Source organism: Microcaecilia unicolor, chromosome 5 (genome assembly GCF_901765095.1).
Source record: "Microcaecilia unicolor chromosome 5, aMicUni1.1, whole genome shotgun sequence".
NCBI classification, from domain to species: Eukaryota; Metazoa; Chordata; class Amphibia; order Gymnophiona; family Siphonopidae; genus Microcaecilia; species Microcaecilia unicolor.
This window is the reverse complement of record NC_044035.1, coordinates 606,275-620,311: the sequence shown is the minus strand read 5'-3', so window position 1 is coordinate 620,311 and position 14,037 is coordinate 606,275. Positions and strand designations below refer to the sequence as shown.

The 14,037-nt window shown below is 44.3% G+C and overlaps 1 protein-coding gene across 1 annotated transcript in view; it reads left to right on the top strand.

The window, feature by feature from the left end:
• The window catches only part of ABRAXAS2 (abraxas 2, BRISC complex subunit), a 141,308-nt gene that overhangs the window by 83,189 nt on the left and 44,082 nt on the right, over positions 1 to 14,037 (top strand). The window contains 1 exon segment of the mRNA XM_030202556.1: positions 13,132 to 13,322. Within this exon segment, the coding sequence (XP_030058416.1) occupies positions 13,132 to 13,322 (191 nt within the window).

Sequence of the window (14,037 nt, the reverse complement as noted above, 5' to 3'; positions counted from 1 at the left end):
CTCGTAGACCTACCAACCAGAAACACATCAAGATCAACACGAACATACCTAAATCTCCATCACCCAAGCTGCAAAGGATTCAAATACAAATCAACCTATGCATCCAGCTTCTCCTATATAAGCACACAACTGGAACGCAATACCAAAAGCCGTGAAAACAACATATAACCACCTGAAATTCCGGAAATTACTCAAAACTAACTTGTTCAAAAGGCTTTCCCTAACGATCCAACTTAAATGCCTTAACCCAGCAACACAACAAAACCAAAGCTCTTACAATTCCCCAATGTGTCTGTCACACATGAACTTTACTTTACCACAACCTCACTTTGTATTTGTTATAACCGGTATTGGCGATCACCTCTACGGTACTATGTAAGCCACATCGAGCCGGCAAATAGGTGGGAAAATATGGGATACAAATGTAACAAATAATAATAAATTATTATACCTCTGCATTTCCCAATGAGTTTGATATGAACCCTTCCTCCCTTCCAGCCTGAGTTTGAAAAAAAATTTCCTAGGACAAAAAAGATGCATATTCTGTGCACCTATGCAGAGCCCACCCAGGTCGTGACCCCAAAGGTGCTTTTATGACCCCATTTGGTGTCTGAACTCAGTTTGAGAAGCTTTGTTCTAGATGATTATTAGTATTTTTTCTTTTTAGAACAAGTATTGTAGGAAGCTGCTCCCCAGCCTCCCCTCTTTCCCCTAATGTTTGTACATTTCCATGTGATCCAGTGCTTTCTATCATGTCTATGTGACAGAACTTTCTTTTCTCTACTACTACTACTACTATTTAGCATTTCTATAGCGCTACAAGGCATACGCAGCGCTCTCCAAACTTCCAGGCTGCCGGTAGCGTCAGCGATGTAAGTGCTGCCTTCTGCCTGCCCCAGAAACCTTCTCTGTGTAGCCACTTCCTTTTCCTGCATAGACAGGATGCTGTAAAGAGAAGGCTTCCGGGGCAGGCCGAAGGCAGCACTTACATCGCTAACACTGGTGGCGTGGAAGTTTGGAGGACTGCAGCGCTCCGTGGGTTTGGGGTGATGTGGTGGAGAGAGGAGGAAGACTTTTGGGGGATACTGGAAGAAAATGAAGTGGCAAACTGTTTTTTTTTGGGGGGGGGGGCAATGTGTGGTAACAGACAAGTTTGGGGTTGGAAACAAGGAATATGGTAAGAGATTCACTTGAGGGCTGGGGGCAAAGCATGTGGTAAGAAATCAGGAGGGTGTTGGGGATATGGTGCCATCTGTTTTTCTTTGTCGTCAGCAGCAGATTAATCCAAGAACTTATGGGTTATGAGGATAACCTAGAACTCTGTCCTATAGAATGGTATGCATCCTGGTTAGTCAGTATCTCCTGTATCTCAGCAGGCGGTGGATGGTCTCTCACGAGTTCTTCTGCAGTTATAGCTCCTGTTCTGGGTTTCCTAGTTCAGTTGAGCTTGGGGGTGTTTAGGCTAATTTAGAGCCTACCCTAGGGATACACCTGATGGTGCCAGGTCCCTCTCCCTCCCATCTCACCCTCCCCCTGCTTACCCTATTCTCCTTCCTCATGGGTTGAGAGCAGAAATTCTGCTTCTGCAGCTGTTAGAAGAGGGGGCACGCTGCTGCATTTCTGCCGCTATTCAGCTCTGTTAGCTTTCTCAGGGAAATGAACAGACTAGTTAGTGTCCACACAGTTGGGTGAACACACCTTTAAATTTTACTGCTCTGTCGGGTTGTTTATCAAAGTTGTAGTTTCAGTTTTCTTTAAGTTTCCTTGGTAGCGGAGACTTTCAGCGACTGGAGTGAGTAGAGGAGCAGCCTAGTGGTTAGTGCAGTGGGCTGAGAACTTGGGGAACTGGGTTTGATTCCTACTACAGCTCCTTGTGATTCTGGGCAAGTCCACTTAACCCTCCATCGCCCCAGGTGCAGTACTTAGATTGTGAACCCACTAGGGACAAAGTACCTGCATATAATATATATAAACTGCTTTGATTGTACTACATCAAGGCAGTATATCAAGTCCCATTAACCTTACCCTGATTGCAGTCACAGGTTTTTTCCCTGTCTGCTTCAGAGGCCATGTCGGGGTCAGCAGGGCTGTCAGGTTCCTGTGTGGAGGAACTTTTAGTGCATACTCCTCAGGTTTTTCTTCCCAGCACTGCCCTTTCCTCGGTACCTGCAGCCATGTGGAATCCTGCAATTTTGCTCCCATGGTTTTAGGAAGGCGAGTGACCATTTCAGTAGCCGCCATATGGGCCGACTCAATCCTGTTTATATCTTTTAGAAGGTGTGGTCTCCAGAATTGTACACAGTATTCTAATGGGTAGATGATCAAAAGCCATGCGCTGTTCCAAACAGCGTTCTAAAAATAGCGTGGGGCTTTACCGCCCCTATGATCAGAGATAATAGCATGCAAATTTAAGCACACGATTAACTCTGATCATAGATTAGAAGTGGTGGAGGCACAATCCTCCTGCACTTCTAATCTATGATCCAAGCCAGTGACACGGGGGCTTGGAGGTCCAACGGACCTCCAGTCCCCCTGACCCCACCGATACAAGTTCACGAGAGGGGGCCTGGAGCTGGTGGATCTCCAGCCCTCACTAACCCCCCCCCCCCCCCCCCCCATCACATCCCAAAATAAAATCCCTGGTGGGCTGCAAGCACAAGCCCCCCAACCTGGTAGTCTAGTGGCCCCCTTCCCCACCCACCCTGTACCTGAGTGGTGGAGGAGGGAGTAGTATACTCCCTCCTCTTCCAGCACCACCTTGAAAATGGTGGCACCCAGCCCTGGGAGGGGCTTCATCATGTATAGTGGTGAAGCCTTAGCGCATCCCAGGATGTACTGGGCAAGGCTTGGTGCCGCCATTTTCAAGGCGGCGCTAAAAGAGGGAGGGAGTGTACTACTCTCTCCTCTACCACTCAGGTACAGTGGTGGCAGGGAAGGGGACCACTAGGTTGAGTGGCTTGTGTTTGCAGGCCACCAGGGCTATATTTGTGATGTTTGTGAGCCCTTGGCCCAGAGTTGACTGTGTGAGGATCACCCTGCCACCTCTGGGTAGACGGAGACCCAAAGAGTCAAGAGTATCCCAAAGAACTAGACTGGATTGCAAGTGGAGGTGAACTAAGGTAGCTTTATTGGCAGCAGAAGGAACACAAGACAAAAGGGCAAACAAACTGCTCAGAAAAACAAGAGAGGGGAAAGAACAATATGCAGCCTAGCTGCACATCCTAACACTAGCTAAAGCAAAGCAAAAAACATACAGCAAACAATACTGGCAAATAGGAGGACAGTCTAGCTGAACTGGAAAAGCGAACACAAGAAGCTAAGCAAAGGCCTACCCCGGCAGGACAACGGAAAGTAAAGGGCACTTAGCTGGAAGCGGTAAGACCACTGGCAGTCAGATAATGGTTCATTCTATCAGGACTCTCATGTAAGCCGCGGGACCCCTGCGGCAAGTTCTCTCGGAAGCAGGAGAAGAACTGCATCAAAGCAAAATAAAATAAAATAGTCTCTAGTAGACCCGCACCGCAAGTAGGGAACTCGAGTGGACCACTCCACTCGCTGGAGGCAGACACAGAGGTGCCTGAGCCGAATTCTCCCAGGGCAAAAAGGGTTTAAGCAAGCAATGCCCGAGCCAAAGCTCCCAGGGCAAAAGGTCAGTAACAATCTCTGAAGCGCCCGAGCCGAATGCTCCCAGGGCAAACAAGGTTTAAGCAAGCAATGCCCGAGCCAAATCTCCCATGACAAAAGAACACACACAGGCACAGCGCAGGAACCCACGTGGATCCCTCCTCGCTCCGAGCACAGCCACCTCCTCTAGAGATATTTCGAGACGCGGCCACAGCCCCAATACCTACAGCACTCCACGTCATCCCAGCACACACAGTCCAAACCTCAGCATAGAGCTTACTCACTGCGGACGATTGGAATCTCAGCTGAAGTACAAAAAGCTCTCGGGACTTCAAGGCTTGGAAGCAGGCCACACTGGAACAGAGCAGGAAGGAGAAAGCTGCAGCAATGCTTCAGGCCACGACCTGAGAAGGAAACAACAACTGGAATTAGCAGAGCCTTAGGTAGGCCTGAGCTCAATCAGGAGTTAATGCCAGAACACTTGAGTGCACGCAGAGGCCAGTTTAAGAACGGCTTGGCCTCCACCACTCTACAGTGACCCCACAGATCACTGACTAGAACTGCAAGTAAATTTAATGGGTCTAGATGGAGCAGGGCACTGATGAGCAAAGCACGGACAACGACGACTGTGGCAATATTTTGGGGTGGAGGAAGGGTTAGGGGGGCTGGAGAGCCACCAGAGTAGCGTGGTCAGCAGAGCTCTTCCGTAAAGACATCAGCAGGACAAGGAATATAATGGATAAAACCTTTATTCTTTGGTATGCTGTATTTGCGTGTTCACACGCCCAACCCTATGTTCCTGGATCACGTCTTTTTCAAGATTGTTTTCCAGTGATTACATTGTAATTTATCCTTCAGTGATTTCAAGTACAGACCCCTGATGTAGGCTTTATGCCGAAACAGTTCTGTGTCGGGTCCTGAAGAATAAAAGTTTTATCCATTATATTCCTCGTCCTGCTGGTTTCTTTATGGAACAAACAGCTCTGCTTCCTTTGGCATTTATTAATGTAGTGACAAATGGTCCTCTGTTTTTGCGGTGTTCCCCCTAAATAGGCAAAAAGAAATACTACCTTCCCTACTAAGTCCATGACAATGTGGGGGAGCGAGCAAGTGAAAATCACAAGAAATTTATTAATGTAGTGACAAATGGTCCTCTGCTTTTGCGGTGTTCCCCCTAAATAGGCAAAAAGAAATACTTCCTTCCCTACTAAGTCCATGACAATGTGGGGGAGCGAGCAAGTGAAAATCACAAGAAAACCAAAAGAAACAATATTCCCTCTAATAATAAACAACTTAAAGCAAGCTACAAGCATAGGACTCATCTAGGTATAATAAATTATTGCAGAACGGTTATCTGATCAGGGAACTCACGTTGACCTTACCACTGCTAATGAAAGCGGAGAGCTGAGAAGGTTCATAGAATATATATTTGACAGATTTTAATTTTATTACACATTTACATGGAATCTTTAGAAAAAAGAGTGCACCCAACTGTAAAACAGTTGGTCTAATTAACAGGAAATCTCTGCTTCTCCTCCTGAGTTTCTTTGGTCAAGTCTGGAAAAATCTGTATTTGACAACCCAAGAAAGGCACTTCCCTCTTCTTAAAATACAAACGTGACAACCAGCCACGATCTGATGGTAATTCAAAAGTAATAATCAAAGTTGCTTTAACCAGAGTCTCCATCTCGGATGATTCCAAAATGTCAGAAACATTAAGGATGTCTGCCTTTAAATTAGAGTCCATTGGTTTCAAAGACTCCTTTTTTTTTTTTTTTTGCAGTAGGTAAATAATACAGCCGAAAAAATTAGAGGCAAAAGTTTATCAGGAACTAAAAGAATCTCCTTCAAATAAGAAGAAAACATGTCTGTAGGAGAGACTAGTGGAACCCTAGATATTCTAACCTTCGATTGATTAATTTCCCTAACAGAATTCTCAAGGTTTTCAACTTTCCTCTTTAATACGTGTTCTCTTTCATAACAGCAGAGTTTACCATCTGAACATTCTTTATCGTATTATGTTCCTGTAACGATTGAGTCACTTGGATAGCTTGATTTCGAACAGTAGATATATCAGTAGAATTAATTTGAACATAGCGTTTATTAAGGCAAACTGTGCAAAAAGCTCCTTACCCAATTCAGAAACAGCAGTCCATGTTGATTCCAGTGTAAAAGTAGATGGCTTCTGGAGCTATATCTCAAACGATTTTTGCCTTCAGCGGACCACCTTCACCAGCAGCAGTCACCCAATGCCATTGCTGCGGCAGGATGAACCAGAGGTGAACTAATCACATTAACACTTTGCAGGGGTTCTCCCCCAAGAGGCAGATGCTTCTAACTGGAACCGCTAGATGTCTGTCTCTGAACTCTCGAAACTTGCCATTAGTGACTGAGGTGAAGGTGACCGCTTACCTGACTAACCTACTTATAATCGAAAGAGAAAAACGCCTATATTCCGACCTAAATCGGGACATGGACGTCTTTCTCACGCGGGTGCCCAAATCGGTATAATTGAAAGCCGATTTTGGGCGTTTCCAACTGCACTCCGTTGCAGGAACGAATAAAGTTGATGGGGGCGTGTCGGAAGGCGTGGTGAAGACGGGACTGAGGCGTGGTTATTGGCTGAGCAGAGATGTGCGTGCTCGGCCGATAATGGAAAAAAGAAAGGCGTTTTTGGAGAGAATTTAGGTCACTTTTGTTGGACCCGTTTTTTTCACGAACAGGTCCCAAAAAAGTGCCCTAAATGACCAGATGACCACCGGAGGGAACCGGGGATGACCTCCCCTGACTCCCCCAGTGGTCACTAACCCCCTCCCACCAAAAAAAACGAACGTTAAACACCTTTTTTCCAACTTGTAAGCCAGCCTCAAATGTCATTCCCAGCTCCATGACAGCAGTATGCAGGTCCCCGAAGTAATTTTAGTTTAGTTGGTGCTGCGCGGGACCCATGCAGAGAGGAAAAATCGGAAGAAAAAAAAAAACAAGCAAGTGCAGTCAGGGACGTCTAAATTACCACGATAGTAAAAGGGGGATTTGAACCAGCAACCTTCTGATTACAAGCTCAGTGCTCTAGCCAGTGCACCACGTTATTCAGTTGCTTAGATGTCCTTCCCTTTCCATTAAGTCCCTCCAAGTTTCTGTCAGCCAATCACAGCTGTTTAGCTGACACGGATGTCAGCTACACGAGCTGTGATTGGCTGACAGAAACTTGGAGGGACTTAATGGAAAGGGAAGGACGTCTAAGCAACTGAATAACGTGGTGCATTGGCTAGAGCACTGAGCTTGTAATCAGAAGGTTGCTGGTTCGATTCCCCCTTTTACTATCGGTTTAATTTGGACGTCCCTGACTGCACTTGCTTGCTTGTTTTTTTTTTTTCCGATTTTTTCCTCTCTGCATGGGTCCCGCGCAGCACCAACTAAACTAAAATTGCTCTGGGGACCTGCATACTGCTGTCATGGAGCTAGGTATGATATTTGAGGCTGGCATAGAGGCATCTCAGGGGGACCAGTACACTACGAATGCTGGCCCCTCCCACGACCAAATGCCTTGGATTTGGTCATTTTTGAGCTGGGCCGCTTCGGTTTCGATTATCGCTAAAAAACAAAAACGCCCAGCTCAAAAAACGCCCTAATCCAATGTATTTTCGAAAAAAAAGATGGACATCCATTTTTTTCGAAAATACAGTTCGGCCCGCCCCTTCACAGACCCGTTCTCAGAGATGGATGTTCTTACACATATGCGTTCGCGTTTGATTATGCCCCTCTAAGTCTTTATATGATCTGGTCAGGGCATCTGCTAAGGAAATGGTCATGGCTGTCACAGCCATGTGTTTGTTATGACTTTGCCATTGGGCGGAAGATGCTGCATATAAGAAGCATTTGTACCAAGTTATCCTTTTGGGGAAGATTTGGAGAAATTGGTCAAAGATTTGAGAGACTCTGAGAATTAGCACTTGCCTGCAGACGAGCCTAAAGCGTCCTTCAGGTCCAGTCAGCCTCATTCTCACTTGAAAGATTCTAAGCGATATAGACAGAGACCAAGATATCAGTTGAAACAGGCCTTTCGTACAGACAAGCAGCAGGCTAATCAGTCCTCCAGATCCTCCTCTGCCTCTCTCCCCTCACAATGATGAGACTCCAGTTCATTCCTCATTGGAAGCAATAGGAGGATATTTATCCCGTTTTTACAGGAAGTGGACTAAGATCATGTCAGATAAGTGGGTTCTAGAGGTTATCAGAGGAGGTTACAAATTAGAATTCTCTCCAGTCATAGATTCTTTTTTTCTTAGAGTTCCTGTGCAAGGCATTGCAGAAGCTGGAGGCCATTTGTTCCACTCTGCACTTCTTAATAAGCTTAGCAGTGGTGGTGGCTCCAGTACCCAGTCAGGATCAGGGCTTAGGTTGTTACTCCATTTATTTTGTTGTACCAAAGAAAGGGGGTTCCTATGGCCTAGGTGTTCACCTCAAGACAGTCAACAGGTTTCTTAAGGTCAAGCATTTCCATATGGAGACTCTCTTTCAGCTTTGGTGTATGACAGGTCTGCTTTGTTTTTCTCCCGTGGCCAATGATAAGGCAAGTTCTTCACAGAATTCTTCATCATCCAGGCCAGGTAATTCTTGTTGCCCCAAACTGGCCCAGGTGACTATGGTATGTGGATATGATTTGACAGCTGGTGAACAATCCGTTTTGGCTTCCTCTTCCTCAGGGATGTCTGGTTCAAGGGCTGATCCAGAATGCGGATTCGACCTCCTTTGGTCTTATGACTTGGCTCTTGAGAGGTCAAGACTAAGGAAGGAGCTCATTGTTACTTTGCTTCAGGCGAGGAAACGGTTGAAATTTGTTGGCATGTGCTATGGTCTGGAGACTTTGAAGCATGGTGTGCAGGAAGAGGCATATCTCCTTTTCATTCTTCCATGGCTCACATTGTAGCCTTTTTACAGGATGATGTAGCCTATAATTCTCCCAGAGTTCAGGTGATCACTTTAGCCTGTTTCAGGGAACAGTTTCAGAATACCCTTCTTGACATCCTGACGTTTTGTGTTTTTTTAAAAGGGGTCAGTCATCTTAAGCCTCCCTTTCGTCCACCTTGTTCGGAATGGAATCTTAACCTGGTTCTTCAGGCTTTGCAGAAATACCCCTTTTACATTGAAGTCTGTCTTTCTGGTGGTGGTTTCTTTCCCACACGGGATTTCTGAGCTCCAGGCCTTATCCTGTAGAGATCCATTCTTTTGCGTCTCGGAGTCTGGAGTGACCATTCGAACAGTCATGTCCTTTCTTCCTAAGGTGGTTTCTTCCTTTCATCTAAGCCAACCATTTTTCTTCTGTCTTTTTGAAAGGAAGATTATTAGAAGGACTTTCTTTCTCTCCATTTGCTAGATGTTAGCCATGTTCTTCTTCAGTATCTTCTGGTTGCCAATGATTTTAGACATTCCAGTCACCATTTTTTACCTTTAATGGGTCCAAATAAGGGCAAGGCGGCCTTCTAAAGCAACTATTGCTTGCTGGATTCAACTTATATTCTTTCTAGGAAGCAAACACGTTTCATTCAGAGCTCTTTCTACCTTTGTCTGGGGTGGAAGCAAAAGTTTTAGCAATCTGGCTTCTAGGCTCACCACAGCACAGAAAATGTTTTGATAGCAGTTCTTGCTGAAATATATTCCCATCTGGATAAGCACAAAGTGGTCTTGGCAGTCTCTCTAGATCTCTCTGCTGCCTTCAACCTGGTTGATCATAATCTGTTACTCTCACAGCTCCTCCTCTCTTGGCATCTCTGGATCAGTCCTCACTTGGTTCCAGTCTTTTCTTTCTAATTGGTCCTATAGAGTTATATAACTTCTGGATTTTCTGCTTCTTCCTGTTCACTACCCTGTGGCATCCCCCAGGGTTCAGTGCTTTCAGCACTCCTTTTTAATCTATTCCTGGCTCCCCTTGCCACACTGATAGAAATCACTGGTTTCTTCTTCCACTTTTACACCGATAATATCCTTCTGCTCTTTTCCACAAATTCATTCAGTCTACTTTGGGGCCACTGCAAGACTGTCTAGATTTAATTTCCAAATGGCTTTAGAAATCACAAACTGGCTAAAAGAAATGCCTTCAGAAAATGGAAGAAGGAACATTCTGAAAATAACAAGAAGCAGCATAAGGAGTGTCAAAGCAAATGCAAGGCACAGGTAAAGAAGGCAAAGAGGGATTACGAAAAAAAGATAGCATTAGAGGCAAAAAAAACATAGTGGCCAATGTAACGCCGATTTTTAAAAAAGGTTCCAGGGTAGTTCTGGGAAATTATAGACCGGTGAGTTTTGTCGTCAGTGCCGGGGAAAATAGTAGAGGCCATTATCAAAAATGGCTTTTGTGTGTGGAAATCTTGCCTGACCAATTTACTTCAATTCTTTGAAGGCGTAAACAAACATGTGGACAAAGGGGAGCCGGTTGATATCGTGTATCTGGATTTTCAAAAGGCGTTTGACAAGGTACCTCATGAAAGGCTACAGAGGAAATTGGAGGGTCATGGGATAGGAGGAAATGTCCCATTGTGGATTAAAAACTGGTTGAAGGATAGGAAACAGAGAGTGGGGTTAAATGGGCAGTATTCACAATGGAGAAGGGTAGTTAGTGGGGTTCCTCAGGGGTCTGTGCTAGGACCGCTGCTTTTTAATATATTTATAAATGATTTAGAGATGGGAGTAACTAGCGAGGTAATTCAATTTGCTGATGACACAAAGTTATTCAAAGTCGTTAACTCATGACAGGATTGTGAAAAATTACAGAAGGACCTTACGAGACTGGGAGACTGGACGGCTAAATGGCAGATGATGTTTAATGTGAGCAAGTGCAAGGTGATGCATGTGGGGAAAAAAGAACCCGAATTATAGGTATGTCATGCAAGGCTCCACATTAGGAGTTACGGACCAAGAAAGGGATCTGGGTGTCGTCATCGATAATACACTGAAACCTTCTGCTCAGTGTGCTGCTGTGGCTAGGAAAGCGAATAGAATGTTGGGTATTATTAGGAAAGGTATGGAAAACAGGTGTGAGGATGTTATAATGCTGTTGTATCACTCCATGGTGCGACCGCACCTTGAGTATTGTGTTCAATTCTGGTCTCCACATCTCAAGAAAGATATAGTAGAATTGGAAAAGGTGCAGCGAAGGGTGACTAAAGTGATAGCGGGGATGGGATGACTTCCCTATGAAGAAAGACTAAGGAGGCTAGGGCTTTTCAGCTTGGAAAGAGACGGCTGAGGGGAGACATGATAGAGGTATATAAAATAATGAGTGGAGTGGAACAGGTGGATGTGAAGCGTCTGTTCACGCTTTCCAAAAATAGTAGGGCTAGGGGGCATGCGATGAAACTACAGTGTAGTAAATTTAAAACAAATCGGAGAAAATGTTTCTTCACCCAACGCATGATTAAACTGTGGAATTCGTTGCCGGAGAACGTGGTGAAGGCGGTTAGCTTAGCAGAGTTTAAAAAGGGGTTAGACGGTTTCCTAAAGGACAAGTCCATAAACCACTACTAAATGGACTTGGGAAAAATCCACAATTCCAGGAATAACATGTATAGAATGTTTGTACATTTGGGAAGCTTGCCAGGTGCCCTTGACCTGGATTGGCCGCTGTCGTGGACAGGATGCTGGGCTTGATGGACCCTTGGTCTTTTCCCAGTGTGGCATTACTTATGTACTTACTTAAATAAACAAAAAATCGTAGCTTGTTGGTTACCCAGCAGTCTGACTACCTCTGCTTCTACGCTAATCTTTTTGGAACCCCCATCTCACCAGTTGATTCTTTCCATTATGTAGGTGTCCATCTTGAATTCTCATCTGACTTTTGCCCCTCAAGTGTCATATCTTTCCAAAACCATCTTCTTTGTGCTCCGCCATTTATGTTCTGTATGCCACTACTTCAGTCGGGATACTTTTCACCCCCTTGTCTTGTCCCTTCTAGTCTCAAGACTATACTACTGTAATATTATCTATCTTGGCTGCTCCCATGTTAATCTAAAGAAACTGCAGACTATCCAGAATACAGCTATTAAGCTGATCTGTCATGCAAAGAAATTTGACCATGAGGCATATTTTCAAAGCACTTGGGAGGCTAAGTTCCATAGGTTTTCTATGGAACTTTGGGAGGCTAAGTGCTTTGAAAATGAGCCTGCATATCTCCCCCCCTTTTGCAAAAATTCCATTAGAACAGCAAATTCTCTTCAAACTTCTTATTCTACATTCAAGGCCTTCAGATTAGGAACACCCAACTATTTAGCGTCCCTGACCATTCCCTACCGCGTATCTGCCTCCTGTATTCTATTAACGATTTCCACTTGGTACTACCAGGACCAACATCCACCCAAGTTGAATCTTTCTCCTTGATTCTCTTCCTCTCTCTTGTCAGGGCTGAATCGTCCTTCAAAACTTTCAACATTGCAATTAAAACCTGGTTATATCACCAAGCTTATAACACAGTCACTTGATATAGGATGCACTCATGTAGTTCTCACTGATTTTCCGTCCCTTCTACCTCTCTATTCTCCTCCCCCTCCCTTTCTTGTGCACCTTTCCAATCTTACATTGGAGTTCTCTTTCTTCCTTATATTTTTGAATTTGTATTACTTTTGTATATACCACTCAGGTCTTCCAGTTAGTTTGAGTGGTATATTAAATCCTAATAAACTATAAACGAGTAGAATCACATGCTTATTCTCTTGAGGAAATACATGGTCCTCTTTGCATACTTTTTCTAAGCATTATCACTTAGACGTTGTGGCTTAGTCAGAAGCATCCTTTGGAGCATCAGTGATCTCTGTGGGTGTTACTGGTTCCTACCCTATTTGAGGACTGCTTTGCTACATTCCATAAATTCCTGGATTCATCTGCTTCTGGTGACAAAGAAGGAAAACTTATGACTTACCTGATCATTTTCTTTCCTTTAGTCACAGCAGATGAATCCAGGATCCTGCCCTCTTGCATGTTTAGTGCTCTTTTTGTCTGTTTCTTTGTTTAGCTTTGTTGCTGCAAGTTCCAATTTTTCACAGTACTTTTATATTACATTTTTGTTGTGCCTCATTCCTGTGAGAAAGAGAAAGCTGTATTTATCCTGTTTATTCTGCTTGTTGAAAAATGATACTAACCAAGATGCATACCATCCTATAGGACAGAGTTTAGTGTTGTCATCTCTCGCCACCTGCTGGTAGTGATCATAACTCATAAGTCCCTGGATTCACCTGCTGTGACTAAAGGGGAAAAAATGATCAGGTAAGACGTGATTTTTCCTTTCTCATGCAGAATAGTTGAGTAGCCCTGTTTTCTCTTGGTTTTATGAATACATAGCATTAGCCACTACCATAGGAGCCAACGTTTTTAAATGATTGGGGGTGCTAAACCCAACGGAAATTAGTCCTCCATGGACACAATCGAGGAGTTTGCTCAATATTGAGGATGCTGAAGCACCCACAGAGCTGGCTCTTATGGCCACTACAGACTCCTTACTCATGCTTTGTTTTTCAGAATGTCATTGGCTGGTACCGATTTCGGAGAAATACTCAGCAGCAGATGTCCTTTCGAGAGCTGGTTCTGCACAAGCAGTTAACAGAGTTGCTGGGAATCCCAGACCTCGTCTTTCTTCTCTTTAGTTTCATCTCCACTGCTAACAACTCAACACATGCCCTGGAGTATGTGCTGTTCAGACCCAACCGCAGGTCAGACACTTGTAGAAGATTCCTTTAATATATTACAGATAATTTATATTGACTCGTATTCAGTACAGCTGTTGTAGATAATCCCCCTCCAGTCATGATACTGAATGTCTAGATCAGAACAGAGTGCAGAGTTACTGAGCAGTAGACTGTTATACAGAGTTCACTGTAGGTAAGTATTAATCAATGTTCCCTCTAAGCTGGGTGAGGAGAGTCCACCTGCATTCCTGCCAGTGGTGATGCTGTTTCAAGATCACATTTTCAATTGCAAGGTTCTGCAGGACTCCAAAGGACTTACCTGTCCCTAGTGATTGAAAGCATAGTATTGAAGTGACACCCCCTATTGGCAGCAGTGAAGCTAGAGGACTCTTGCAGAGCTTAGGGGGAACACTGGTACTGGTCCTTAGGTATTGGAGCAGGATGTGAGGTGCTTAGAATTTTGCTACTGCTGCTAGATCTGCCAAAGAATTTTTCCTTTCCCTTTTAAGGAAGCAGTATTCAAATAAAGTTCTCTCCTTGCCCAGATGGATTTTTTTGAAAGCAGCAGTAGTAATAGTCAGTATCTCATTCTCCCTTCTACATTTGCAGTATATCAAAATAAAATTGAGCTTGAACCTGAACTAGTAACTTCTAATTCTCTTTTTCTTGATATAGTTTGGTGTAGATGTTAAGCCTTTTTTCCTCCTGTTTGTATCAGTTAATTTCTCTGCTTCTCTCC